Below are 27,292 nucleotides of genomic sequence, written 5' to 3'. Positions count from 1 at the left end.
GATTAATACTGAGGCGTGATGACTCCCTTCCTCAGCAGTGGAGAGAGATGGGACCTTTTCCCATACGATCACTTCCAACCGCCATGATAGCGTGCCCGCCGCAACAATGATTGGTATGAACCTTATGGACGGTACGAACGGTGCAAGCTATCGCTCCAGTCCATCCTCCTATGGCGACCCCAAATATGTCTCCTCAATTTCAGTGTTGGGCGTGGTGCCGCCTCCTTCCCGGGTTCTCGTTGACGGGTATAGAAGCGGGTTTGACTCCATTGAGGATGAGAGCCCGCGATATAATCCGGTATGTGCCACATATAAGTCATTTTTACTACGGTCTTACTGTGCAATTTGTCTAACTTATTTGAACCTTCGTCGTGGTTTGCGCCCTGCCATTTTAGCTCAATGTTGCTCATCCAAGAAGTTCGGTCCTTTTGAACGCAAATGATCCGGTTGTCATGCACCTTCTCACAGAGACCGCCATGGGGGATAGCATACATTTTGAGGTACTATCGTTTGAAGAGGCGGAGAATCTTAAGAAGGAGCTCTCGCTGCTCACGAACCGCATAAATTCCTCGAAGCGGAAATTAGCCTTGGAAATGAAGCTGCAGGAAGCAGCTCTATCTCTAAGTAGATTACCAGACAGCAAATCGCGGCGCGACAGTGGAGACTCGATTGGCGAGATGTCACCAAGATTGCCACGCAAACGGATGAATTTTTTCGGCCGGAATAGTTGGGGAGACCACCATCGTTCGGACAGCGAGCTTGGAATAAGCACACGGAAATGTGAAGAGTTGGCGCAAGAGCTTTGGAAACTCGAACGCAGGGCCGCTGAGCTGAGGAGGAGACTTTTAGAGCACACTGCCGGCGTGCTACAGATGACCCATAAAGGCCTTAAGAAAAAGCCGGCTTCCAGAAACAACTTTCCCCGAAATCAGAGTAGCATGCCCGGAAGTCCGGGTGCACGAGAGAATGATGTGCATTCTGGCCCGGCCCACGACTTTGACGATAGAAGCCTCTACCGGACCGCGGATCATCTTGATGAATACGGTAGGGCTTACGGCCCAGGGGGAATGCCACATTTGCTAAACGGAGAAACTAGATCATTTGATTTGACAGCCATACATAACACTGAGAGAAAGCTAGAGGAGATGAACAATAGTTTGCGCCAGATGCTCCTCGAGGCTAATATGGATGGGGATGTAGGGCCTGTTCCGACTTCCCTTTATAATGAACAATCTCTCAATCCCGTGGCTGGAGTGGAAGCGCAACTTGATTACCTTGAAAGGAATTTGAGTTCCATGGCAAACCTCCGACTCCAAGAGCCCACAGAGAAAACAAATGATGTACCGCAATTTGTCCACCACGCGGAGGAGAAATTGGAGGAGATGAACATGCGGCTTGCTAATATACTCAAGACATCTGGCTCTCGTTCTCCCCTTGCATCCTTTCCGACTGGCCCGAGAAGAACTCTGCAAGAACAACTTGACTATCTTGAGCCGAATATTGACAACATCCAGCAGCGGGTGGAAAGCTTGGCTGAACAAAAAACTATTCTCACAACTCAAATACAACAGCAAAGGGAACTTAATTCGAAATCCGATGCGGAGCGGGATGCCCATTTTGCAGAACTCAACGAACAGATATCTATCCTGAAAAAGGAGCTAGATATGTCACGAAAGGAAGCTGATGGCACCAGAGATGAGCTTACTCTGGTAATGGACCAGCTTGACGCTGCTCGCCAAGAATCGATGATTCGAGAACAGCAACGTACTGAAGAGGAAGCGGTTGCCTTGTCCAGCATGAAAGCAGCTAGAACGAAAGCCGAAGAGGAGTTGTCCGCCAAAGTTAACATGATCGCTCAGCTCGAAAATAAACTACAGAAATCGAGTGACGAGCAGGAATCGAGGACAAGGGAAGCCCTTGCGGCAAAGGAGTCCTCTGACAAGGAACTTCAGAAACTGCAGTCAGAATACAACGAACTCGAAAACGAAATGATTCGTGTCCGGACAGAGCTCACTATGGCACAGGCGGAGCTTGACAGTGCTTACGGTAGCCGTGCCGAACGCGCAGCTCAGGTGGCAGCGAATCCGGCGATTCAGAAAGAAATCGACGATCTCAACCAGCGCAATAGGAGCCTTACGGAAGAAATTTCTATTCTTCGAGCAGAGCAACTCAACAACAGCAATGACGGCGATGGCAAATCTGGACTCCAGGCAAGAGTTCAGATGCTGGAAAAGGAACTTAGAGATACGATTGACGATTATGAAGTTATGACAAAAGCAAGCATTGAGTTTGAGAAAGAGCGCGAAAAGCTCGAAACCTTTATTGACAACCTCCGCGACCGCTGTGAAAACCTCGAGTCAAAGCTCTGTGAGGAAAGAGTGCAAAACATGGGAAGTAGTAGTCCCAGCCACGCGAGCGGATTTGACAGGGGCGCTTCCGAGACAACCTCCATCATGGTGCTCAAAAATGAATTTAAGAAGATGATGCGCGATACCCGGGCTGAAAATATGCGACTTCTTAAGGTATGTTTACATGATTGTGATATCTGGACGCAATCTATTACGCTTAATGCAGTTCGCTAACGATGCTCCTCACTCGCTCACTCTAGGCTGAACAAGAAGAAAGACGGCGACTGGAAGTCCTGATTCGAAACCTCCGGAAAGAACAAAGCATTGGAAAGTCAAACTTGAGCCAGAGTACCATTTCATCCTGATATCTTGTTTTTATTTCTTTTGATATGCCACTTTTGTTTGATATTTCATTCTCAGTATGAACCCTTTTGAATCCGTTTCTTGATGGCTTTGCCCAAGCAGTATACCTATACGCATTTTGCAACCAGAGAGCTTCTTTGTGGCTCCTCCTGCCTTTTATTTTTCTTTCCTGCAATCTTACGATTTGTGTGATTGTTTTGGCTAGTGCAAACCCAGGGGCTGAAGCTACGGACGTACCCACCCTCCATTATTTCTTATTGATTTAGCGTGCTAAACGAATGAGTAATATTTCTGCTTGCTCCTGTGTATGTTTAATGTGTATCCCGCGGTGGTCGCGATTTCTTCCAAATACGGAGAAATGGTGGATGTGACAAGTGCCTTCCTTCCCGCCTTGGATTCGTAGTCCGTTGCTGAATTTTTCATTGCCTCCCCTTCAAATTGTGTTCTACACTGATGGCCGGTTCAGTCTCATATTTCCCGCTTGGATGAGGGCTGTCTATCGCTTAACTCCCCCCTTATATTTCGTCTTCACAAAGATGACCTCTTTGCCACACGGGTGGTATCCCGCCATGACCTACACAAATGACCTATGCAATCAAACCCGATCGCGCTCGCTTGAATTCGATAGGCCCGGACGGAGCAGGCTCCGCCGCGTTGTTTCAACGAAGGGTTTCAGTCAGCATATGGATTCCTCAGAATCTGTGCCCAGTGAGCACAGTTCTCTTTACGATGCAGTGTTAGCCAGCTTTGAATCAGATGATAGTCGGAGACAGCGTGAGCTGGATCGCCATTTAGATGAAGCTGGTCCGTCGAACTATGGGCCAACCAACTTCGTGGGGGAAAATATGGGCGCAATTAATCAACGCCTAGTTTACTCACATGGAAAATGGCCTGGCAAGAAACTGGAGACCATAGTTGAACAAAGGAGTGCATCTACACTTAGGGGTTCACTGGCGCCGTCTGTTGGTGATGTTGATGGACCTGGCAATAATAGGCCATTGACTACACAGGAGGCTTTAGTCAACCCGCTTGGTACATATGGTAGGAAGGTTTACTCCTTCGATGACCTTGATCTCCCAAATCGCCGTCCAAGGGATTGTGCCTCGCGTCTCCCCAGTCGATCGTCTTCTTCTGGAGCGAGCTTCGAGTTGCGCGGTTTGTTTCCTCATATATCTCCCGTCGAACCTATCCAACCGGTATACCCTCCACCTGTTCGATCCCCAACTCCGCCGGGTCTTCCGTCTTTTGGCTCACGGGAAGCAATCCACTATAATCCGACCCAGTCCAACCACTCCCGCCCTTCAAACCACCACGCTCCGCCATCACGCAGAGGGCTACAGCAAGGTTTAGTAGCAGCGGGTGATGAAGAAGACGATTTATGTTGTGCTTCTGGATTAAAGCGCCTATTTGGCTTACCGTCTTGCATGGGAGTTAGACCGCCTGCTCTTCCTACGGGTGCGGTCGCGAGGGCTCATGACGGTACAATGGTTCGAGGTCGGTTTGGCCCCCGGCAAAGTGGACATGGAGTCGGAGCAGGCCCAACGGCACGAGGACTGGAGAGCCACCCTTTCCACAGAAGCTCCTTACCAACTGCCAGAGTCAAAGATGCGTGCGATGCTGCGCCAAACTCGGTCGTTGCGAGCCAACAAATTACTCACGACGCTTCCACTCCGTCAGAGACTGGTTACTCCTCTCCACAGGTCATGCCGCTATCGTATTCCTCGCTTCTACGGGCACGCACTGCGCCGCACATAGTGCCGCCACGACGATCTTGCACCAATACCGGGAACTGTACACTCCTGAGTACTTCTTCTGTTCCTCTTCCATCATATGTTGCTCATCAAAGGCTTGAGTCTCCCCTGCCACGTCTTCCTGAAATGATACATGCTTCCAATAGCCCTAGCAGCTTAAATGTCCCTGGTCCTGAAGGAGGGGAGAATGATGGTACATCAGCTACGCTTACCCCAAGCCAACCCAATCGCCCGCCCATAGTTACAGAGCCGCGCCATAGGCAAAGGATTTCAATGCAAACTGCTATAATTGAGGATAACAAAGCTCCTGGCCTGTGGAATTGGCTTTTAATGGATTGCTTCTTTGTCTGCTGCGGATTATTCGGCGGCAAGGAGCCTCCACACATTCGAAGCCAACGGGGCAACTTTGGTATCGATGGGCAATGCTCTGCCCCGGATCAAACTGCGGCATCGGCAGCAGCAACGGATGGGCAAATTCGCGCCCCACTAAACCGTATTCACCACCGTGATCGCCATCGCGAAATATCTTCTCCCACCCCATGGACCCCTGCGTGGGGATGGCAGCCGCGATGCTTTGGTGGCGATGCTACATTGGATGAAGAAGCCGGTCTTGGTACCGCGATTGAGTTGCGGTTGATCCAATCGGCATGGGCTCAAGAAACTGCTCCTGTAAATTAGAATTGGGGATTGCTCTTCCTCTCCCAGCCAGTAGTATTAGTCCCCATCTTGCAATAGCTGTGGTTGTTTATGGCTTTACTTGCGGCTATTGTTATTGTGCAATTCTTGTCTGTTTGGGCTGGATTTGCCTTGAACCTGGCTGTCATTTCAGTCTGTTGTGGGAAGGAAGCTGGGATAGTTCTTGTCCCTTCTGACAAAGGGGATGGTGATGTTGAAGGACAAGGATTTGGCTTATCATTTGTGAACCCCAACTGGCTACACTCTGAACTTGTTTACAACTGACGAGCTTTTCGCGCCACTTGTTATCAGACAAGGAAATGAATCATGATATTACTTATATGCTTACCTACTGCCTCTTCTTCGGTCTATATTTCGTCTCACACTTGTTCGCTTGGTAACTCCCAATTGAGTGGTGACAGGGTGCAAATAAGAACGGACAGAACTTTGTGCAACAAGGGAATAATAATAAAAACATTAGGTATAAACCATGAACTCAATCATCTGAATGGGGACATGCATCTTAATATATTCAGAAAAACCTGATGTATTTGCTACAGGACATGCTTTCAGTCGAGAATTGCTGAGCCGGCCCGCCAGATCTTCAATCTCGACCAGCAGACGTTAGTGTTCGACTCATTCAATACGCCGGAGACAGCGTCCACGGGGTGCAACGTTGGAACGATTGTTGAGGGACACGGTCAGAGTTGAGTGTGGCTCAGGCAAAGCTGTTTCGAATCCCCGCCCACTACATCTCATCATGTTCTGTACATACAAGCGGAGGATAACCGCGCGTTGACGCTTCCCATCTTTCCATTGGCAGACATGGACTAGAAAATTCTCTTGTTCCAGCAACCCTTCAAGGGTGGGCCATGAACCCGAAGACATTTCACTTATAGATAAAGGCCTGGAAGCCAATAGATTTGCCAGCACTATATCAGACTTTAATAACTTCAATCTCGACATCGCTGATACCGTACCATCCTACTGCTTCTGCCAACCAATTCAGACCTCTCTGCTTACTGTCAGGATCACCTTTCTGGTGTAAGAGACACGCCGTCGGGAACTCCAATTACTATCCTTGTATGCGAAGTCGTGCCTCTCAATAATACGACACAGCGTACTCCGTTGGACAATGCCCTATCTAAAGCCCTTGGCTATGCCAGACATCCATATGGCTGACTCTACACAACGACGTCAATCTTTCGGCATCGGTAAAAGCTAGATAATAAAGGAAATTGTGGCTGGCATGGGTTTGATCTGCCACAAGAACGACTTCAGCATCACGGCACCAACCGGAGCAGCAGCCGACGCTATGGGGGGGATACTTACCTTACTTCCCTTGGAATTTCCCTTAACCGATGTATGCGAAGAAGAATAGGGCCCAGAATCCGCAGACTGTTGGTCGCGGAAGACCATAATGGTCATATACGAGGTGAGCATGATAGACCTTTCCGGCTCAGCACCACCATCAATACCCTCTGTAAAACAGTCCGATTGCTTGAACGGGCTTCTCCCGGTTTGTTTTCGGCGCCTGCCAGCAATGGCTCTCGCGCAATTTCTACCAATTCCGCCTGTTCAAAGTCAACCGGTTTAGAGGCCCTTGAGGATTGAGACAAACTAGGACGGAAAGCTCTTGTGCGACAAATTCAAACAAGCAATTCTGCTGGATGAGGAAATGCGACAAACGGAGGATGTAACCTCCTCAAGTGTGCAAGAAGAGATTCATTTAACCTACAATGACGTGCTCACCGTAAATTTAAAAGCAATCACATTTCTTGCAGCTCCCCAGCTGAAAAACAAATAGTCATTGACAAACGCAGCAGCCTCCTCCTACATGTTATAAACTAGATCTGGATGAAACGTTTCGCGTGATCCAGAACCCAAAAAAAAAAAAAAAAAAAAAAAAAAAAAAAAAAAAAATCTTCCCTGCTCTCCAGTATTGCACCACATCCCCTAGGACCGACAGATCACGATCCCGTGCAAATAACCTGCTTGGGGAAACGAAGAAGGGAGCAAACCAAGATCCTATTCCTATTCCTGTGACTCCTCCTGTACTCCTATAGTGTCGCCTTCAACGAAATCCATAATGAAGTAACATTGGCATCCGAATAATGTGTCTTGTGTCTTGGTATTGAGAATTTGATAAACTTTAGGGACAGGTATTGATGTTTTTGCTTCAACTAACTTCGTGATCTCTGCTTCACATGGCCGTACAAACTCCCCTCCTTTGAGAACCAATGTGCGGGAGAGACGCGCAATGTGTGTTCCCTGGTAATCATGCAGCAATGGCGCAAGTTTTGAAGAGTTCGATCAGAGCTTCATTGGAGACTTTGGGTATATCGTAGCCGTCGAGGGGAAACTTGGTCAGCGGCTTGTCTGGTCGCAAGCTCGCAGCGCATTTTCTATCAGAGAAGGCTTCGGATTAACTATGGCGGAACATTTTGTCTTACATCGAAAATCGGGTGTACCAAGGCGTACAGCTTTCGTCATCCGGCAGTGATCTTGTGTGAATCAACTATTACTATTCTGTCATTGAAGGTTGACCTCGCTTTGACAGACGGTCAGTGGTTTGAATTCAGTGGTTTGAATCGAATGGGCCCGAGCTTGCACCGGAAGTTTTTCCGGCCGAAAATTTCTAATTGAGCCTCCAGGGGTAACTCATATATAGATCCATAGATACTACTAGTATGGGAATATACTAATATCAAGGAAGTTAAATACAATAAATGTTTAATTATTCAAAATCCATTGAGAATTACCGGTGAAGATTATAGAAATGAAGATAATAATCCTGTTTTTGGAAAAAGTTTTATTTTAGTACCCATATGTTCCCTTCACTCAAGTATAATCTATCCTGTATCTTATGTTGTGTTGAAGAGATCTAGTTTTTGATGAAAATTGCGTTTTCACGTATCTCCTGTATGAAACTGCTATAGGAAAGTTACCTCAAATTGAAAAAGTTGCACTCACTCCTTTGCAATGCCGCTGCGAATATTCATGGCGTTTATTACTTCCTGCCTAATGAAAAATCCAGAAACAGTTCCACTCAGCACTATCAACATGAACATTGCACCGCACGTCAACCACTTAAATTCATTCCCCCAGGTGAAAAGGACTTGATTCTTGAGTTGACTATCTTGAGCATGAATGCGATTGGCCATGTTAGGCTCCCATCCACGGGACACCATTGGTTTGTCTACCTCGCCGTCTCGGAGTTCGGTCCGTAATTGCGTCAGTAAATAAAGCCCGGTTTTGGAGCGGGCCGTGTATAGTTTGAGCGCAGTGCGAAGTCAACCAAGCCGTCTAACACACCTGCCTTGTTGCTTTCTATTCGTTTTCCGATTCCGATTCCGATAGGATTCTAGGTTCCGGAAGTCGTTTGAGGGCTGATTCGTACCGTATTTATAAATTTCTGGCGCGTCCGAGAGACTTAGCTTCCACACCTCCGTACAACTTAGTTGAATCAAACCTTAACTTAGTTATTTTGTTGTTTGACGCCAGCCAGACTTGGGGAGAACGATGCCGGATAACATCTTGTATATCAAGAGCGCGATGAGACCTCCTGAAAACAGTCCTCTCCTCATTTCAACTTTCTTTTTTTTTTCTCCTCCTCTCATGTAAAGCTTGAAATATACGCTTCATCTCCTCGCAGGAAACAATGTTTGTTGTCACCTCTCCCCTGGCCATATGCGTGGCCCTGCTCTTCCTCCTCAGGGCAGCCATTGCAGCACCTTCGAATAATGCCGAGCCCGGCCTTAAGGCGACTCCCGATTTACCACCTCCGGGCGCCAACAGACCAAACCTTGTGACATTCGACGTCCTCAGCCAAAGCTTCCCAGACCAGCCATTCCTCACCAACACCTTCCACGTCGAGCGCTCGGGTGGAAAGAACACTGTGATGTCTGCATTCACGGTCGGAGGCATAGCGCCAAATACGACGAACTGCACACTGTGGTGGAGGAAGCCGAGTTCCCGTGACCCATTCTATTTGGTCTCCGGTCAAAATCGCTCGGTAGATATCTGGACTACGAAGCCTTGGTTTACAGAAAAACCACGTACATACCCCACATGGCATAATCCGCCCAAGAAGAGGCAATTGTTAAAGCAACTTGAATTTCCTACTCGGGGGAAAAACAAAATCCTAATAGGATCGGTGCCGTGTCACCATACCCTGAGCTTTCTGGGAGCGTTGACCCTGGGTCAACCAGGAGACGCCCTAACATGGTGGCTCAACGAGCAGGGGATTCGCGGCTTTTATCTGGTAGCTAAATAGCTTCGTCCGAAGGCTCCTGTCTTGCATGACAAGGGTAAACTCGAGCGTGCGGTTTGAGGGGTCTAATCAATGTTTTCGCGCTCAACTGCGTTGTTCAGATGTTAGTCCTAGTTTCAATCCTTGGATAATTAGTGGTTGAAGGTGCAGAAATTTAGTTGATTCACGTTTATTCTTTACCTGTTGAACTCGTCTCGCCGGGTTCCTTAGTGGACCCCAGTACCTTGCGAAATATGACTCTGGGGGAAATCTTGTGGGAAGATGTCATGGGTAGGCAGGATTCTTTGCGCATGAATAGCAAGCAACCTTTACCTTACGAGCGGCAGGATGGTAGCAGCCTCATCAGAAACATTCAATGGAACACAAAAAATGGATGAGAGTCGAGCTAAAAGCAATATAAAATTGTTCTCAGTCGGAAAGTATAATTCGTTTGCTGATTCAAGAAAACAATATAACGCGTACCAGTAGCGAAACCATCAACGGAACAAACAAGGTAAACATGGAACATGCACAAAAACGAAAATGCGCGCATTTCACTGATAAGGAGATACATACAGACAAAAGCTCGAATGACAGAATTCATAAGGTGCCAATGACGTCGCTACAAAATTTGCTGGAGGAAACAAAGTATGGCTTGCTAGGCGATATATGCATTTTTGAAAAGACGCTGTGAAAAATGGCAGTATGGCATGGCGTGTAACTAGGACGTAGATCAAAAGATAGAAGCGTATGCATTAGAAGGAAACAAGGGCACGAAGAAAATATTTAATTCCAAAGAGTCTTGTTTGAATATTGCATGGCTGATTCGTAAAATTCACAAAATTCGCAAAATCCGAAACAACTTCAAAGGCCGGTAAAAAACTGACAAGCCCACTCAAGCTCCTGGTCACCGTATGCAAAGTCCCAACCCACAATTCTGTGATCCAAGCTAGCACATATAAGTTGACGGGCGTCAAACTGTAGTTTGAAAACTCTGGCAGTGGGATGAGCTGCGGGAAGAGTTAGTGGTCTATTAGCACCGTGTAGTGGGGGCTGAGCTTGGTTTTGAAGTGTTTGAGGAGGTTGCTGGTTTGTCCCATTCAGGGAAGGTGGTCCTGCATCGTTCGTTGTGCCTTGAGGGATCGTTGTATTGGCATTCGGCGGGTTTGACTGAATTGTTGAAGCAGATGAGTTTTGCTGGGAGGTTTGGGACATAGATGGTAACCCAATAAAACCTTGCGGTGCTTGGCTTGGGAGCAGAGGAATTGGCTGGCTGGTTGGGGCCCTGGTATCTGGAACCACATTCGCGCCGGCTGCTCTGACAGCTTCATCCTGGCGTAGTCTTTGTCCAATAACCCACTTTCCTTCGTGGTCTTTCTTCCATATGATGATACTTTCATCGTAAGAGCCAGAAACAATGCGTGCCCAGCAGCTTCCTCCACCACCAGGGGGGATTTTGGCTCCTAGAGCCATAATGTCATTGGGGTCTCTGGAACCTGACGTTCGTACCGGGCATGATCTTGGAGGCGCCGGACTGCTGAGCTCGATTCAGCGATGTCGCCACGGAGCCGAGCCTTCCAATATTGAGTGTCTACCGCCATAGCTTCAAGTCGCAATGTCTCGTCTGCCCCAGGTGGGTCACCAAAACCAGCCTGGACGGTTCGCACGAGTCCACGGTGCCCGTGCAAACACGCGACCTCAGCCGCCGAGGCATGATCGTATATACGAACGGTGTCATCATTGCTCCCGCTTACTATTCGCCGGCTATCAAACTGAACACACGCGATGCCTTTCTTGTGACCAATCAAAGTTTTCAGACAGGCACCATTGTGTATATCCCATACTTTGATTAAACGATCGCCGGAGGCAGAGACGATCTCATTTTCATTCATTTGAATCGCATTTACAGCCGCACCATGGCCGTCAAGGGTCATTAGTAGTGAGTAAGGTGGTAGTGTTTTGATCTGTCGATTTGCGATTTGGGCTTCCAGTGCGCTAGGAGATATCAGAGAGGTGTCAACGATATAGGATGGGTATTTGACACCAGTGCCATTAAAGAAAGAGGGGTAGTCTTTGTCCGTCGGACAAAGTTCATGACGGTTCCAAATTTTTATTAATTTGTCTTTCGAGCATGTCACCAGGTATCGTTTATCAAATCTCAAGTTCAGTACAGAATCCTGATGGGCATTTGTGAGCTCGTGGATCTTTTCACCCGTGGAAAATCGCCAAATTATCACGCTTCTATCGCTGCTTCCAGAGATGATTATATCTTCTTCTGGACTTGGATCGAATTGCAAACAGAGAACTGATTTGCTGTGCGCTACCAAGGGGTTCCCTCTTAGCCTCCTTGTTTCCAGATTCCAGACTCTTACTGTTCTGTCGCGGCTCCCACTGACAAGCCACTTTCCGGAGAATTGAATAGTATATACACATTCCGTATGCGCCTCTGAGGGATATGCTGGATGAGGAAGTTGGAAATTAACGAAGTGGCCTTTCCGCCAGTTATCTTCTAGTTTCCGCCTTTGTCTATAGAGATATGGCCAATTCAACCGGCATGTACCATTAGCCGTCCTCATGAGATGTGGCGGCCTCACTTGAGGGGTATAATTGGTCAGCGGCGAGTAAAATGACATATGCCTCGCGAACCCATCAGCTCGACTCGATTTTCGGCTGTGCAGTGGGCTGAAAACTTCTAATGGTTGGCGAGGGCGGTTTTGGTCTTGTGATAACCCTACTGAGTAATCATCATAACTGGCATCACGCATCTCGTGGTCACCCTCGGCATCAGGTAAGGTATTAATCTCGGAGGCAGAAGCGCCGTCAGCCTCAACTGTCTCGTGCTGCTCATTCCAAGGAGGGCTTGCAGCTTGTATATTATTATTGTCAGCGCGAGAGTCTCTCCTCGAATGGATCCAGCCTGAGGGGACACGCTTTTTTAGCTTTGGCTGCCCTATATCTGCATCCGAGTGTCTTGTTCTCGATTTTCGGTTGAGTGAGAAGTGCGGTTTTGAGTGAGATTGTTCGAAAGATCGAACAGCGTCCATGTCGAAACGCCATCCTTCTTGAATATAGAGATGCCTCCACAGTCGCGAATCTATGATCCTCGCTCTCCAAGCCCTAGACGCAAGTGCTGCGGTGAGCAGTGTAGGGGTATCAAGGTATGAGAATATTTCCGAAGTGATTTCCGGGGGAAGTTTGAGAACAGGATCCATATGGAGCAAAGGAGTTAGCCGATCAACGACTGAGGAAACTGTCGATGTACTTAAGGTTCTCAATATACTATAAGCCAATTCTGCGACGACAAGGTTACCATCTGTTTTTCTCTACCATAAGGGTCGAAAGAGAAGGGTAAAATGTTACCTGCTCTGTCCGTTTCATTGTGTGCAAGAATCCAGCTGGGTAGACCTACACCTTCGTCTGAGGTTTGAATCACTTCATTTTCTGCTTGGCTTCTGGTTTCATCAGAGTAACCTTCATCCAACTTGAACGATGCGAGCGCAGATGGAGGGGCAAACTCTCCGCGGTATTTACCGGCCTGTGGTTTTGGTGTACGTGTGGCGCCCGCTGCTGCTGTGGAGTCGCGTTCCATGAGAATGTCGCTCTAAAGCTATTGTTGAGGTTTGGTGAAGTGTGAGAGGTGTGGAAGTTTGATAAATTTATGCAACGAATGATGAAGCAGCCTAGTCCCAGGTAGGAAGCTATTACATCCTTGGTCGTTTCTTGAGGCAAAAATATCCCGAAACGATCCTGTAAAGAAGAGAAGAAAGCAAGCGGAACAGTGCATTAATTATCAGTATTCCGAGTGTCTTGTTTAGAGTTCCCGCCAAGCGTCAAACAAAGAAAGGCTGTGCGAGAACACATACAAAGGACAATGGGATTATGTTGGGAGGGTGTCGAAGAGTGTCGAGCACAGTCAGTTGTTAAATAAATCTCCGATTGCTGGAATGATTCGCCATATCCTACCATGACCCGAAACTCGTCGAAGCAGGAAATGTCCGCCGCCCTTTCTTCTTCGCGATGTTCCGGGTTGTGGAGGTGAGGCAGAGACGTTGTGTCGCACGGCCAAATATTATTCCGGGAGCCTGTGTGGCAGCTGAGTCATCATGCCAGATCGATAGTTAGTTAACTAACTACTATTAGTTAGTTGGCCCTAGTATTGCCGAGAATGAAGGGGCGCTAAACCCAAAATGTGCATTTTGGGCAGTTAGTCATCCACTCAGCCGCCATGTCTAATAACGGCTAGCCCGCCGAGGACTCTCTGCACGAGCCGACAACGACGATCTCCAAAGCGTAACTCCTGAAACACCACTACACAATCCAACCACCCTCCAACTACCTTTGGCGCCTGTGCTGCTGCGTATACCGCCCATGCCTATATCCTTTCGTTTCTTCTGATAAGCATTTGTTCTTTTACTCTGCCAGATCAGACATCCTGTTTACCTGTGGTATTTCCAGGTAAGCTACGAAGTACTGTTGAGCACGTACCCCTCGCTTCACAATTCCCGCTGATATCTCCTATCTAGTCTTTATATTGCGACATAATGCTAAAATACTGACAAGCTTCTCAGAAAGCAGCGTCACTTGGACCATCCTTTTTCGGTTGCCTTCTTACCGCTTTCCCTGATATTTATTTTGATTGTTATCTCCTATCCAGACACGATCTCTACTGGTTCTCTCTTGGCCTACATTTCACTTAAGTTTTCGAGAGTTCATCCGAACTACGTGGAGTTTCCTACCTTCAAACTTACCTTTACGTTGCTTCCATCATATTGTGAATAGCCCATTTGCTCGGCGACTCATGGTCTCAGTTCCTGGAAAGGACCAGGCAGACTGGCCAGAACGATATAACTGAATTCGATTCCGATTAGAAACAGCCGCCCATCTATTTCCCATAGCCTGAAAATATGGACCCCATAACTGCGAACTGTGGCCCTGTCATGGCCGAGGATAATATTATCAATCGGAGAGGGGGTGAATCGCTATTCCAAAGCTGTGCGAGCCTCAAAAAGAGACTCTCGGAAGTCCCTGGTTTCGAGGCCCATCTCGCAGAAATGGAAGAGATGGACAGAACTGAGGATGCGATAGACCCTGTTGCATCTGTGTGGAGATGCTTGAGGCAAGGATACCCGCTGATGGCTATCTTCAACGCTTCTAACCCTGCAGAACCCCTTACTATCGACACTGATAAAGTACCTGAGGCCAGGCGACCGAAAGCGGCCACTTTCAAGTTTCTGCAAGCTTGCCTACAAGATTTAGAGTTTCCACAACAAGATTGCTTCCTTATCACTGATCTTTATGGAGAAAGCACCACTGGCTTTGTGAAGGTGGATATTCCCTCGACTTAGCGCAAGTGTCGTTCGCTTTGGATTGTAATGCTAATTTGGGTTTAAAGGTCATCAAAATGGTCAGTCGAGTCCTAGACATTCTCGAAATGCGGGGACTGCTTTACCAGCCCTCTATTGCGAGTGCTGGACCACGCCAAGGCGAAAAGGTCAAACTGACCCGGAAGGAGCATATTCTGAAAGAGTTGTTGGAAACCGAAAGAGACTACGTCCACCACTTACAGAATTTGCAAGCGCTGAAAAAGGAACTGGAAGAAACTGGGGCTTTAAATGGCGACTCAAGCCACCAGATCTTTTTAAACCTCAATAACCTGCTCGACTTCGCCCAACGATTCCTCATTAGAATGGAGCAACACAATGCCCTGCCGGAAGATATGCAAAACTGGGGTGACCTATTTATACAGCACCAGGAAGGATTTCGCCAGTATGAACCTTTCATTGCCAATCAACTCCGGTGTGATGCTGTATGCCAAAGGGAATGGGAAAAGATCAAGGCCGCTCCACGGTCTGCTGACTTCCAGCAAATGGTGGCACAGCCATCTACACTCAACGGATTTTTCGTTAAACCATTTCAGCGCTTGACAAAGTACCCCCTGATGCTCATGGTAAGACTAAATCGTGTTGTTCGTAACCCAATATTGCCAATTGTCACTAAAACCGTGTATAGGAACTTAAAAAACAAACCGATCGTGAAGACCTTGTAGCCGATGTTGCCACCGCTATCGACATGGTCCAAACGGTTTTAGACCAAGCTAATCATGCAGTTGATAAGGAGCACCTTGCCAACGCCGTTGAAGACCTCGCTTCCCGAGTTGATGATTGGAAAGCGCTTAAGGTTGAGGTATTCGGGGAACTACTACGATTTGGCACTTTCACTGTGTTGAAAGGCGATGGTGGCAGAGATACAGAAAGAGAGGTTCGTACATCTCTTACAGATTATACTGCTGAACTCCGGCCCGCTTCACATCGTCGGCTCTCTTTCCCTAGAGAACCAATGAAGATCCGAATGTGTCTGTCACATATCCCTCCATTGGCCCCTGATCAAACCCCCCAAAATATGTTATCTGGATTATGCCTTCCCTTTGGAACCACTTCCCTGGATCTGTCCCCTCATTGGTCTGAGTCTACGGCTCTCACGTGGAGACCAAAATTTCTGGCTGCCTCAATGAAACGGTTAAGCCTGCCAACTTTTGACAAATTTTCCTTGCCACTGCTGTCTCCTAGCTCTAGCTCTAGGAGACATGAGCCATTTACCTTACAATCCAACATTTCCATGGAATGCGTTTCCTATCTACCAGATGGCATTATTTGCGATGCACTTCAGTCTCCGTGCACCTCACCATCGCCTGATTCACGTTCACACAAATCAGAGAGTTAATATCGTAGCTATGGACCTTTACATACGTTGTCTCCTCAAGATATATTAATGATTTCCGACGAGAACGCGAAGTCAAACTTGGATGATCGCCTTTCTTCTTTGCAGAAGTTGAAAGAGCAGGACAGACATTCCCTTTTATGATATATTCCATCCTTTTACCCACAATCCATATGCGCTCTTCCTGAAGGCTTTTCATATAGCATGAGAGTGTGATACCAACTTGCCATAGATTAAAATCGCCAAGTTGGAACTCCTCTCTCATTGCACTTTTCTTCTACTTTATTCCCAATGTATATTTTGTCGTGGACTGTTCCTTGGGGCTAGTTCCATTCCATTGGGCCATTGGAAGGGACAATCGTCCCGCGTTTTTTTTTTTCACATCAAAATAAAGGGACTCGGATATACCATTTTGGCAGGAGTTATTGCTAACTTGTGACTTATTGTTTAAACCAGTACCACATCTATCTTTTCGAACGCATACTGCTTTGCTGCAAAGATGTGAATCCCAACAAGCAAAAGACGAAGCTGATGGGCAAAGACAAACCAAATGCTGCTCCAAAGGGAAAGCCACGACTTTCAAATTAAAAGGCAGAATTTACATGGCCAATGTTACGGAAGTCCTATCGGTGCAAAAACCAGGTTAGTTTGTTATTCGCATTGATATTATGAGCGTATTTTCCGGTATACATTGCTAATAGGACCAAACTTTAGGATCATACAAAATCCAAATTTTCTGGAAGGGTGATCCAGGCGTTGTTGACAACTTTTCCATTCGGTACCAAAACGAGGATACGATGCGTAAATGGTGCAAAGATATTGACACACAACGAGCCATTCAAAATGAAGAGCGGGCTACACGACACACAGGGACATCTGAAACGGAGTTCACCTACCTCAAGATGGGCCCTAAAATTCAGAATCCGTATCGGGAGGAGTACGAAGCAGAGGAGGAGCTGGTCCGGGAGAGTAATACATTTTCAGATTTTTCAGTATCACGGAATGCTTCAAGTACAAGTTTGCGGGCGCGATCTGCCACGGGAGGCAGTAGCAGTTCTGGTCCAATCTCAATCCGGCCTCCACGATTTCCCATGCCGGAACCACCACTTTCGGTTTCAACGCAATTTGCAAACGGGGCAATTTCTCCCGGAGATCGGAATGGAAATTCGTACTTTTCTCCAGTAACAGACACCACTTCCACGCGATCAAGTTCTCAGTCAACCATGTTTTCGTACTCCCGTCAAGGCACACCTTCAACGCCATGGACTGAGGACTCCAATCGGTACACTGCCCCTGCCATGCCAAGAGCCGCGTCAAGAGACGGGACTACATCGAACCCATATTTCAGCAACAATAATCCGCGAAGCGCCCAACGTCCTTCACTTCCCCCGCTCTCTTCGTCCCACCATAGCCAATCCAGCGGGATTTCCCAGGCCCGAATGCGGTCTGCAAGTAGCCCTGATATCCACCACAACTCCAATATACCCGAATCCCGCCGTCATGTTAATGGGCATTCTATGCAGACTGTTGATAACGTGCCTGTGCCCCCCATCCCTGCTCACATGGCTAGTATGATAGCACCTGTCAATCGCAGCCAAAACAATTCCCCAATAAACAACACTCTTCCTATTCGAGCTGCCACCCAGTCACCGGGAATGCAACAACGCCATGGACTACCATTAAATCATTTTCCTGAACCCCGCTCGCAGCCGCTGCCCACATCGAATCCAATGCACTCTGCCATTTCCTCTCCTGTGAATCATGGGGGTGAACAAGAACTTTATATGCCCAGCCAATTGAAAGCAAAAGTTAACTTTGATGACAATTATGTCACTCTGGTTATCGCAAGTAACATACTCTTCCGGTCCCTAATAGATCGCGTAGATGCAAAGCTTGCTCGATTCACCGATAGGTCGATTGGGAACAAATCCGTGAGACTGAGATATCGCGATGAGGACGGGGACTTTGTCACGATCGATAGCGATGAGGCCGTTCAACTTGCCTTTATGGAATGGCGCGACCAGCACAAAAACATGTTGGCCAATGGTCAAGTGGGAGAAATCCAACTCTTTTGCCAACCGGTCGAAAATTGAGATTGACTTACCGTATTGCATGGATTGGAAGCTTATTTCTTTTCATTTACCCGTTGAATTTTTTTTACTTTTTTTCATTGTTATTCCTCTTTTCGTTTTTATCGATCTAGGCACGCATCCCATGGCAGTTTTTGGCGTCGATAACATGCTTGCTTCCGATTGATATTTACCAGGATTGGCTTTAAGATTATCTTTCGTTGCTTGGTTGTCGATTTTCAATACTTGATTCCCCGTTCCGTACCTCTCCCATTTCCGTGGACGCAGCGACGTCCTGCACGACAGTCAGACGCCGACCGATCCACACGCCTGCACTCGGCGGAACTTCTTTTAAATACGTTTATGCTTCATCTTTTGCTTCAGTCTTCAGCGGAATAACATTGAGGAGAAAGAAACGGAACCGGCTGACGAAAATCAAAATATGCCGGTATCCTTTTACCCTAAGGATGCTCATGTTAGTCGCCGATGCGCTGCAACTTCTCCCCGCCCCAACAACGTTTTCCTTCTTCCCGATATCACCGGTCCATTGCTCCCCATTATCACCACTTGGAAGAGACGATGGAAGGAGTCTGGTTTGGATTCGACCTTTCCATTAAAACATCTAAGAAATGACCCCGTATGATTGAACGTACCCTATGTAGATGTTGAATTTTACCTGTGTTGGTTTTCCACTTGACGACAAAGCGAGGTCTTCAAGACTGTTCTCGCTTCCGCCGGAGTCGAGCAAGCATAGCTTGCAATCTACTTTTTATAAATACAGTATATCTAACTATCTATATCTTGCTTCATATTTACTTTATCCATATCTCACATTTATTCTATTCCATGCTTTTTATTTTACTTCGCGCTTGGCTTCTTTGCTTTTCATTTTCTTTTCCCCTGTTACTTGATTTGGTTGGTGTTGGTGCTTTCGTGGAGTAGGTAGCCGATGTGGGACGCTGATGGCGCGCGGGGGGACAAACAGCATAGAGGCATGTATCATTTGTGCCGTCCCGTTTAGCCCTTTTTGTTAGACCCTCGAAATATCCGAAATTGCGCTACTAGTGCTATATAGTATGCAAACATACGGAGGTGATTGTACTTGTGGGCATTGCTTGTCGCAGTGATAACTACTAGATCAACAAACCGAACTTAAATCAACATCAGTCGGTTACTAGAGTAACTCCTATCATTCAATTCGTGTCGATGCATTCATGTCGCAACCAACATGCGCAGCTACGCAGTGGGCGTCTTGCGAATGGGCCCTTAGCCTCTGAGTTGTTCCACACCCAGTCATGTTGCAGAGCAGATGTTCACGCATTGATGAGTGGGATTTAAATTGATTGACCGTGCTGGAAGCGCTGCGGTCTTGGATGAACACGTCCTCAAGCTCGCTTTCGCTTTCTCACCAGAGTCACCACACCACCACCACCACCACCACCACCACCACCACCACTCGATAGAACATAGAGACAAGAACAGTTTCTGTATAGATTTTGCTTAATCCTAGAATATCCGTATCCCTTGAAGCCCCAAAAATGAGCTTCTCAGGCCGTCGCCTCTCCATCCTTAGCCCCTCGCACTCCCGCCGCTTCTCTGCCAGCAAAGAACTCTCACAGAACGGTTTGTTATATACCACCACCCTTGCAGCAAATTGAAAAATTTGAAAATAGAGCGTGTCGACTGGATATTGAAGTCGACAATATTTCTCAAATCTGTCGTCCTTAATTTGCTTACCACTTTCAAATTTATAACAAAACGTCGAATACAGAGAAGTCCTCCGAAACCCATCGCCAGTTCCGTGATGCGCACGAAGGCCATCGTCCTCACGCCGGGCTAGATGCTACACGCGCTTCAACCGGTGTCGTGTGGACCACCGAGAGGGCTGCTGAACACGGGTTCCTTGAAAACTCTTCGTTGTGGGCGAATCTAGGACAGGGTGCTCCTGAAGCTGATGATGATATCGCCGGCAGCTTCCCCCGCCCCACTTCGATCTCTATAACCTCCGCATCTCGTGAATACGGCCCTACTGCCGGTATCAAACCTCTCCGTGCTGCAGTGGCGAGACTGTACAATGAACATTATCGACAGGGGAAGCAGGGCTATACTTGGGAGAATGTGTGCATTGTCCCCGGCGGAAGAGCGGGGTTGATTCGAGTTGCCGCAATATTAGGAAATTCATACCTCTCGTTTCCAATCCCGGACTACTCAGCGTATTCGGAGATGCTGTCGTTGTTCAAAAACGTAAATGAAATCTCCTTTTATTTACCCTTCTATACCTTTTTCCGTTCAATGTCAAAGAAACACCCCCCTCAATCCATCAAATTGCAATTATGTGTGTTGATGTGTAGGGTGTGAAATAGTTTGCCGCGGTTCCAATGCCCCTATCCTACGCGGACGGATACCATATCCACAAGGATAAGATTGCAGAAGAAATCGCTCGAGGCACTTCGGTCATCTTGACGTCGAATCCCAGGAACCCAACAGGTCACGTCATCAATAACCCGGAGCTGGCCAAAATACAAGATATCTGCCGTGGAAGGGCAACGCTTATCCTAGACGAGTTCTACGCTGGATATAACTACAGCACCGGCTGTGATGGCTCGACTACTAGTGGAGCAATGAATGTCGAAGACGTCGAGACAGACGGTACGTTCGTATTAGATATAGTTTTACTATCTCCAAAAAATTCCGTCTTAATTGAACTAATCATCACCGAATAGACGTCCTCATCATCGATGGTCTGACCAAACGCTTCCGTCTTCCCGGTTGGCGAATCGCCTGGATCTTGGGACCCAAGGAATTTATCGACGCTCTTGCCTCCGCCGGCTCCTACCTGGATGGGGGCGCCAACGTCCCATTTCAAGAGGCGGCAATCCCGATGCTGGAGCCCTCTCTCGTTCGTAAGGAGATGCAAGCTCTGCAAATCCACTTCCGTGAGAAGCGGGATTATGTGCTAGGCCGGCTGGGGAAGATTGGATTTCAGATCAGAGACGTACCAGATGCGACATTCTATATCTGGCTAGACCTTACCGCGCTTGATCCCCCTCTCCCAGCTTCCGCGAACATCTCGGACGGTCTGAACTTTTTCAACGCTCTGCTGACGGAGAAGGTGATTGTTGTTCCTGGGATCTTTTTTGACTTGAATCCGGCGAAGAGACGGGATTTGTTCGACAGTCCCTGCCACCACTTTGTCAGGTTGAGTTATGGGCCGAACATGGATGTGTTGAAGCGAGGTTTGGATGGCATTGAGAGGGTCATTCGCCGAGCCCGGGGTGAGGTCATCGCCGACGATCTGGAGGACGAAGTCGCTGTTCAGGATTGAGATATTGCGCGTCTCCTCAGTGTAGAGTTTGCTCTTGCTATTTAGACGGGAAATCAAGTATGTTTTGATCTCGGTCCTATCCGGTTTAGGGGAATACTATTTACTAGTATTTATATTACACAAGCGTTTCGACAGCTATGGTGCCTCATAATTCTATTTAAATTAAATTTCTCTTTAATTACTAAAGAAAGAAAAAAAGAAATCTCACTAAAAATGCCTGGTGGGGAAGGGGTGCAGGGAGGGGGGGCAGACAAAAGGGGTGATATCACGGTCTAGTGCGGGTATTTAGTACTATAACGTCTGTCTCAGGAATGTAAGGTGACTGCACAACAAGCGTAGCATTCGCCATGCATAAACAGTTCACTGATCCCATCCCAATGTCTATATATCCGCTGCAGTCTGCCGTCAAAATATATCCGTTATATCATAGTTGAACACCCGGAAGTCAAACGTGTCACGTGAACCAACCTGGTATCATTTCCCGGGTCTTTACACACTCAAAGATTTGCGCAAATCCTGTCTTCATACCCATATATTGCCTGCTGTGAGGACGTGGGCGCCATGCTGAAGAATACACGATTATCCCGCGTCTTCTACACCACTTTTTTCACTGTTCTTGCCTTTATCTTTTTCATCCTCACGCTCCTGACTCCTGCTGATACCATCTACCAGTCCTCCAAGACCCGCCGCCTGGGTAATGTTTTCATTGTCAGTGGTGTTTATATCATAACTCTGCTTTTAGCAATATTGATCTATGCGAGCCGCATTTTCACGAACCGCAGCGTTCTTGCCGGTATTCCCAAACCATGGATTCCAGTGGAGAAGCCTGACGTTCCAAAGAGCGTTCGAAGACTCGTTGTCAAGGGCCTTTCGAGGAGTGCTATCATTGCTCAGCAATCACGCCCACGAGATAGGACGGGGGAGGACAATAGCATGCTGGATCCTAGCTTGACCATTGCTACCACAGGACCACCACCATGGGGCCATATCTCTCACCCTGGCTGGACCGCCCCTGATTGTCCAGATATGCATAACCAAGAATTCGAGCCAGTTATTAAGGAGCTTCCACATCTCATTGAGGCAAAAGCTGTATCCTTTGCCCCCATGGATCCTCGCCTTCCGATGTTTGGCAACCAGGACCCGGATGAGGCCAGCGAAACAAACCAGCCAATTCCAGATGAGCGGATTGTCGAAATCCTCCGACGGCCTGGCAACATGTCTCTACGCGACTACGTGAACCATCTGATACGTCTCAATGTCATCAACCCTCCAGACCTTGGTCGGTCATTTGTCCGCCTCTACGAACGCGGCAGATTCGCCGACGTGCCATTGACCGAGCCGGAATTCAGATCACTGCTGGGCATGTTCGCTGAGCTCCTGCGGGGTATGTCGGAACTGGATCCCGAAATCACTGCAGAAGTCCAGTCGGAAAGCTCTGTCGACAGCGGTATGGGGCATTTTAGTAACACGTCCAGTCACGTACACCTTAACACCAACATTCCCTCAAACTCCAGCGCGTCGTTCACGTCGAGTCGTCAATCAGGCACTGGCAGTCAGCGGAGCCAGCGCAGCCGCTTCCACCCTTCCACATTTCCGAGAAATGGTTCTTTCATCCTCGATAGGTCTAGTGGCCGACAAAGCTTGCGTGCTCGCGGCAGTCGAACGCCATCTGCCTATTCCTTGCCAACTATGGCATCGGGCATTTCTGCCGCAAGTTCGGCAGGGAGTGTCATTCACCGCACGCAATCGCAGATGTCTTAATTAACTGATTTCTGCTAATTCGAGCGTAATCGAGGGATTGGCAAGCAGGGACCAAGCAGCAGCAATTCTTATACCGTTACTTTCTCGCTTCATTCATCCTCTTTTCTTCCCATTTCTATGGGATATACTTTTTAAATGTTTCTATGTTTCCTTTATCTCTCCAATTCTAAACCGGGAGAGGCGTTCTGGTGAAAGAAGCACGTAATGCTACGGAGGGGGTTTTTTTTTTATTATTTGGTGTTACTCGCCCAAGTTGCAACGGCGTCCGTTCTTTGATTGCTTTTGATTCCCTCTATTCTATTTCTTTTCTATATACCCTGGGATTCGTGGTTGGAACGTCTCGCGATGATATTGTCTTCTCTCTCCTTTTTCATGCCGTACGGTCCAAGTGCTGGTTTTTGAGTAGATGTTTCATGGTTGGGCAATACTGATTAGGACTTCACACTTTCGTTAAAAGAGAATACCATCTGGCTTCTTGTTCCAATCTCCGAGGTAGATGGCAAGATTATCGCCTCGTCATATGCATCAGTTATGCAAGTCAGGAGACCGTCAATCAGTTTAGCATGGAGAGTTTGTGATAATCGTTAAAGAAGAGTCTCTAAAAAGCTTTTTGAGAGATTTCATAGTTCATTGTACCGTTTCTTTGGCCTCATCCACTCATACAAAAACACAGTGTATCCATGAACATCACTACTCCTTTGCCTTAGTCCAAACGATCACGATAATCTGGTCTCCACTTCTTTCCCACATAGCCACTTCTCTAAATTCTCCGCCTGTTCCTCATACCATCGATGCATAACCCCTTCCTCCACATAGCCCATATGCGGTGAAAGTAAAACCTCACTACGCCCCTCCACCCCCCATCTCGTTGTTCTCCACGGACTATCAGGAGGCAAAGGTTCCAGATCGAAAACGTCCAACGCAGCACCCCTTATCTTTCCCTCCTCCAACGTCTTCAGCAACGATTTCTCATCAATCAACGGACCCCGCGACGTATTCACGAGCAGAGCCGTAGGCTTCATAACACCCAACTCCTCCGCCCCAACGATCCCTACACTCCTTTCGGACAGAACATAATGCACACTCAGCACATCCGCCTCCCGAAACAACGCCAGCTTGTTCGGAGCAACCTCAAAGGTGCCTGCCGGCAACCCCAACCCAGCCGCCTTCTCATCCGCTGCGTCCTGCGTCAGGTTGCTCGACCACGCAACGACCCGCATCCCGAATGCCAAGGCCCCGCTCTTGGCAGTTGCCGCTCCCAGCGCCCCGAGCCCCAGGACCCCGAGCGTCTTCCCCGCCAACCCCGTCGCAAAGCTGCCCTGCCACCGACCGTTCTTCACTGCCGCATCATCCCGCGCGATGTTCCGCGCCAGCCCCAGGATCAGCGCCCAGGTATGTTCCGTCGTTGAGTGGGCGTATGGCATGGGGACACACTCATTGTGCGAACCGGCTCCGACACCCGTGGTTCCCGTCACCAGAATCCCGCGCTCCGCGCATGCCCGCAGGTCTATGGAGCGGTTGCGGTGGCCGGTTGTGAGAAGGTATTTGAGATTGGGCAGGGAGGAGATGAGCTCTGCGGGGAACGGCGTACGTTCGCGCATTGTGGAGATTATCTGATATGGCTGTAGCCGGCTGATGAGAGCTGCTTTGTCGGCTTCATTGCGCGTTAGATGCAGCGTCTCTGCGAATGAGGTTATGGTTGTGAGATGGGGTTTCAGGTGGGAGAATTTTGCGGGAGCGATGCACTGGTAGTCATCGAGGATGGCGAGGTTGAGTGGGCCATTTGGTTGCATGATCGGTTCTGTCTTGATATGAGAAAATTGCGCGACTGATGTGGAAAGGATGAGGTGGGGTTTGACATTTATGGCTCAGTTGATTCTGCTGGCTATATTGATCGGGGATAGTCTTGATATCTCCAATCCGCACTTAGTGGGGCCAATAACTTAAGAGTTTGTCCACATTTATGGAAACACGAATATGAATACTTCTTGAGTTGGAACACTGGACTTTTTATTGACTTCGAAATCTGAATTTTATAAAAAATCTTCTAAAATATATGATAGATTGCCTAGCCAAGATACTGATTGACTAACTAGCGGGTATATCTTCCATATGTATGTAGGATTCTCTCTACTTTGAATCTAAATTAAAATGCCCGAGAATATCGTAAATAAATAGCACCAATGATCTAAAATCGATAAAAGAACCCAAAAGATTAAAACTCAAACAATGAGCCCATTCGATCACCGGGCTCACCAGCTCACCAGACCCTTCTCTCGGTCAAATCCACCCCTGAGCTGACTCTCGGGCTTGACAACCTTCCCCTGCAGCACCGTAAATTTAACAATGCCCTCGCAATCCTCGGGTTTCACCCTAGCAAGCCAAATCCCCTGCACAGCCCCTTCTTCAAGTGCCACATTACCCGCTTCCGTAGCGGCGCCTTCAGGGTTCAGATTCCGTCTCCGGTACACAATCACATTCGCAGAGTATTTGTGGCCGCCAACATGGCTGATGAAATATATACCTACCCCCCCAGGACGTTCGTCGTTGAGATCCCGATATAATCCAAGGGGGCGCAAGTGTCTTTCGAATTCCCGCCGGAGCAAGGGAGCCGATTGGCCGCACCGGATGTCGCGAGTCCGTTGCGAGCAGAGGAGAATTACGGCAGAGTGCCGACAAGGGCGGGAGTGAAGAGTGGTTAGAGCTGTGTAGTCCATCGAGGAGCTGGTGGCGGTCGTCTGGGATAAAGAAGGTGCGGCTGGAGTTGAATTGTCTGACTCTGACTCTGGCCCTGCCTCTGCCTCTGGCTCTGGCTCTAGTGTGGTTGTAGCTAAGATTTTGTCCAGGCGTGAGTTGTTGAGAGGGGAACTGGTGGTCAGAGAGGTGTTGACAAAATAAGTGATCAGATCTGAGGCGAGGGCAGGAGTGACGTGATCGACAAATGTGAAAGCCGGGAGAATGAGGGCAGTAGTGGGTCGTTTTCCAATGTCGTGATGGTGGTATTCGTCTGGGACGGGCATGTTTGAGGCAGACAGCTTCAACGGCTATATATATATATATATATATATGTGATCCACAACAAGAGTCAACAGATTCAACAATTAACCGAGAAATAAAAGCAGAAGAAGAAAAAGGAATACGGTGCGTACCCCATTGCTGGGTTTCAGGCCATTCTTCTCAATAGCTTCCATGACACTTCCCTCCTCGTCGGCCACGTCCCTCACCCAATCCGTCTTTCCCGTCGCAATGAGTACATGGGTGGCCCATCCTTTGACATTCCCGTACAATTTATCCTTGGTATCAATGTCAAACTTGGACGGGTATTGGATTGTGCAGCTAGCACAGTCATGGTCGCAATCTTCCCCGTCAATGGCTGGGTCGACCTTGGTAAAGAGAGTCCCCTCCGCGGCTGCCTGTGGTGTCCTTGGATTGAGAAAGGAAGCCCCACGGCGAAACAGAGATTTCATCGTGTCAACCGTGGTACTCCAGCAACCTAATAATCCCCTCCTTAACCAGATGGATATCTGTATTGGTGGCAGAATGTTGAATTGCTATTCCACGACTGATGCGAGGAGGAACAGTGCGATGGAAGATCGAGTTTATCAGATCATCAGATCGATAATTATCTCGTAAGCCTACGCTTATCTGATGGAGCGGATTTGTCAGCCCGGATATCAAACACTTCCAGAAAGGGCTAAAGCGCCTGCAGGCCAATCCCTGCCCTGGTTGACGATTGATGTCATAGTGATCTCATGAGCGGCTGCTTGACCAAATTTTCCAGCGCAAGAAAATAATAAAGAAAGAAAGAAAGAAAGAAAGAAAGAAAGAAATACTATATAATTAAAACGACATATTTTTGCTGGCATCCGCTATCTAGTCTAGGTTTATTTACAGTTCGTTCCTCCTGCGCTCTATCGCTGGCCCAGACTTCCTCCCCGTATTTTCGCATCCGTATACTCTGTATTTATTCTCCGTACGAGGGTCCTTACCGTAGTATTTATATTTCGCCTCCGCCTTTTGAAGAAGAAGAA

General features: G+C 47.9%; 10 protein-coding genes across 10 annotated transcripts; 6 read left to right on the top strand and 4 right to left on the bottom strand.

Moving 5' to 3' along the window:
- Positions 1 to 106: 106 nt before the first annotated feature.
- Positions 107 to 2,713, top strand: HCAG_01565 (predicted protein; the record flags this gene model as incomplete). The annotated part of the gene is made up of 3 exons (XM_001544468.1): positions 107 to 298; positions 396 to 2,522; positions 2,609 to 2,713. 3 exons carry the CDS (start codon positions 107 to 109, stop codon positions 2,711 to 2,713), a joined length of 2,424 nt encoding a protein of 807 aa, XP_001544518.1.
- A 567-nt stretch (positions 2,714 to 3,280) lies between these two features.
- HCAG_01564 (predicted protein) lies at positions 3,281 to 5,140 on the top strand (the record flags this gene model as incomplete). Its single annotated transcript, XM_001544467.1, has 1 exon — positions 3,281 to 5,140. One exon carries the CDS (start codon positions 3,281 to 3,283, stop codon positions 5,138 to 5,140), a length of 1,860 nt encoding a protein of 619 aa, XP_001544517.1.
- Positions 5,141 to 8,798: 3,658 nt separating this feature from the next.
- On the top strand, positions 8,799 to 9,572 carry HCAG_01563 (predicted protein; the record flags this gene model as incomplete). Its single annotated transcript, XM_001544466.1, has 2 exons — positions 8,799 to 9,401; positions 9,546 to 9,572. The coding sequence occupies 2 exons, from the start codon at positions 8,799 to 8,801 to the stop codon at positions 9,570 to 9,572; spliced, it is 630 nt and encodes a 209-aa protein (XP_001544516.1).
- A 917-nt stretch (positions 9,573 to 10,489) lies between these two features.
- Positions 10,490 to 12,978, bottom strand: HCAG_01562 (conserved hypothetical protein; the record flags this gene model as incomplete). The annotated part of the gene is made up of 3 exons (XM_001544465.1): positions 10,490 to 10,766; positions 10,899 to 12,306; positions 12,750 to 12,978. 3 exons carry the CDS (start codon positions 12,976 to 12,978, stop codon positions 10,490 to 10,492), a joined length of 1,914 nt encoding a protein of 637 aa, XP_001544515.1.
- A 1,348-nt stretch (positions 12,979 to 14,326) lies between these two features.
- On the top strand, positions 14,327 to 18,199 carry HCAG_01561 (conserved hypothetical protein; the record flags this gene model as incomplete). The annotated part of the gene is made up of 6 exons (XM_001544464.1): positions 14,327 to 14,713; positions 14,782 to 15,336; positions 15,399 to 15,647; positions 16,102 to 16,135; positions 16,563 to 16,748; positions 16,821 to 18,199. 6 exons carry the CDS (start codon positions 14,327 to 14,329, stop codon positions 18,197 to 18,199), a joined length of 2,790 nt encoding a protein of 929 aa, XP_001544514.1.
- Positions 18,200 to 18,536: 337 nt separating this feature from the next.
- Positions 18,537 to 19,287, bottom strand: HCAG_01560 (predicted protein; the record flags this gene model as incomplete). Its single annotated transcript, XM_001544463.1, has 3 exons — positions 18,537 to 18,636; positions 18,829 to 18,929; positions 19,264 to 19,287. The coding sequence occupies 3 exons, from the start codon at positions 19,285 to 19,287 to the stop codon at positions 18,537 to 18,539; spliced, it is 225 nt and encodes a 74-aa protein (XP_001544513.1).
- Positions 19,288 to 19,713: 426 nt separating this feature from the next.
- HCAG_01559 (hypothetical protein) lies at positions 19,714 to 21,500 on the top strand (the record flags this gene model as incomplete). The annotated part of the gene is made up of 4 exons (XM_001544462.1): positions 19,714 to 19,798; positions 19,947 to 20,419; positions 20,539 to 20,824; positions 20,899 to 21,500. The coding sequence occupies 4 exons, from the start codon at positions 19,714 to 19,716 to the stop codon at positions 21,498 to 21,500; spliced, it is 1,446 nt and encodes a 481-aa protein (XP_001544512.1).
- A 561-nt stretch (positions 21,501 to 22,061) lies between these two features.
- HCAG_01558 (predicted protein) lies at positions 22,062 to 23,261 on the top strand (the record flags this gene model as incomplete). Its single annotated transcript, XM_001544461.1, has 1 exon — positions 22,062 to 23,261. The coding sequence occupies one exon, from the start codon at positions 22,062 to 22,064 to the stop codon at positions 23,259 to 23,261; it is 1,200 nt and encodes a 399-aa protein (XP_001544511.1).
- Positions 23,262 to 23,977: 716 nt separating this feature from the next.
- HCAG_01557 (conserved hypothetical protein) lies at positions 23,978 to 25,054 on the bottom strand (the record flags this gene model as incomplete). The annotated part of the gene is made up of 1 exon (XM_001544460.1): positions 23,978 to 25,054. One exon carries the CDS (start codon positions 25,052 to 25,054, stop codon positions 23,978 to 23,980), a length of 1,077 nt encoding a protein of 358 aa, XP_001544510.1.
- Positions 25,055 to 25,407: 353 nt separating this feature from the next.
- Positions 25,408 to 26,728, bottom strand: HCAG_01556 (conserved hypothetical protein; the record flags this gene model as incomplete). The annotated part of the gene is made up of 3 exons (XM_001544459.1): positions 25,408 to 25,449; positions 25,526 to 26,305; positions 26,411 to 26,728. The coding sequence occupies 3 exons, from the start codon at positions 26,726 to 26,728 to the stop codon at positions 25,408 to 25,410; spliced, it is 1,140 nt and encodes a 379-aa protein (XP_001544509.1).
- Between the last annotated feature and the right edge of the window lie 564 nt (positions 26,729 to 27,292).

The sequence above is a fragment of the Histoplasma capsulatum genome, genomic scaffold, assembly GCF_000149585.1.
Source record: "Histoplasma capsulatum NAm1 scaffold_1 genomic scaffold, whole genome shotgun sequence".
Classification (NCBI taxonomy): Eukaryota; Fungi; Ascomycota; class Eurotiomycetes; order Onygenales; family Ajellomycetaceae; genus Histoplasma; species Histoplasma mississippiense.
Note: the sequence above shows the minus strand (reverse complement) of the source record. Positions and strands in the feature narration are given on the sequence as shown.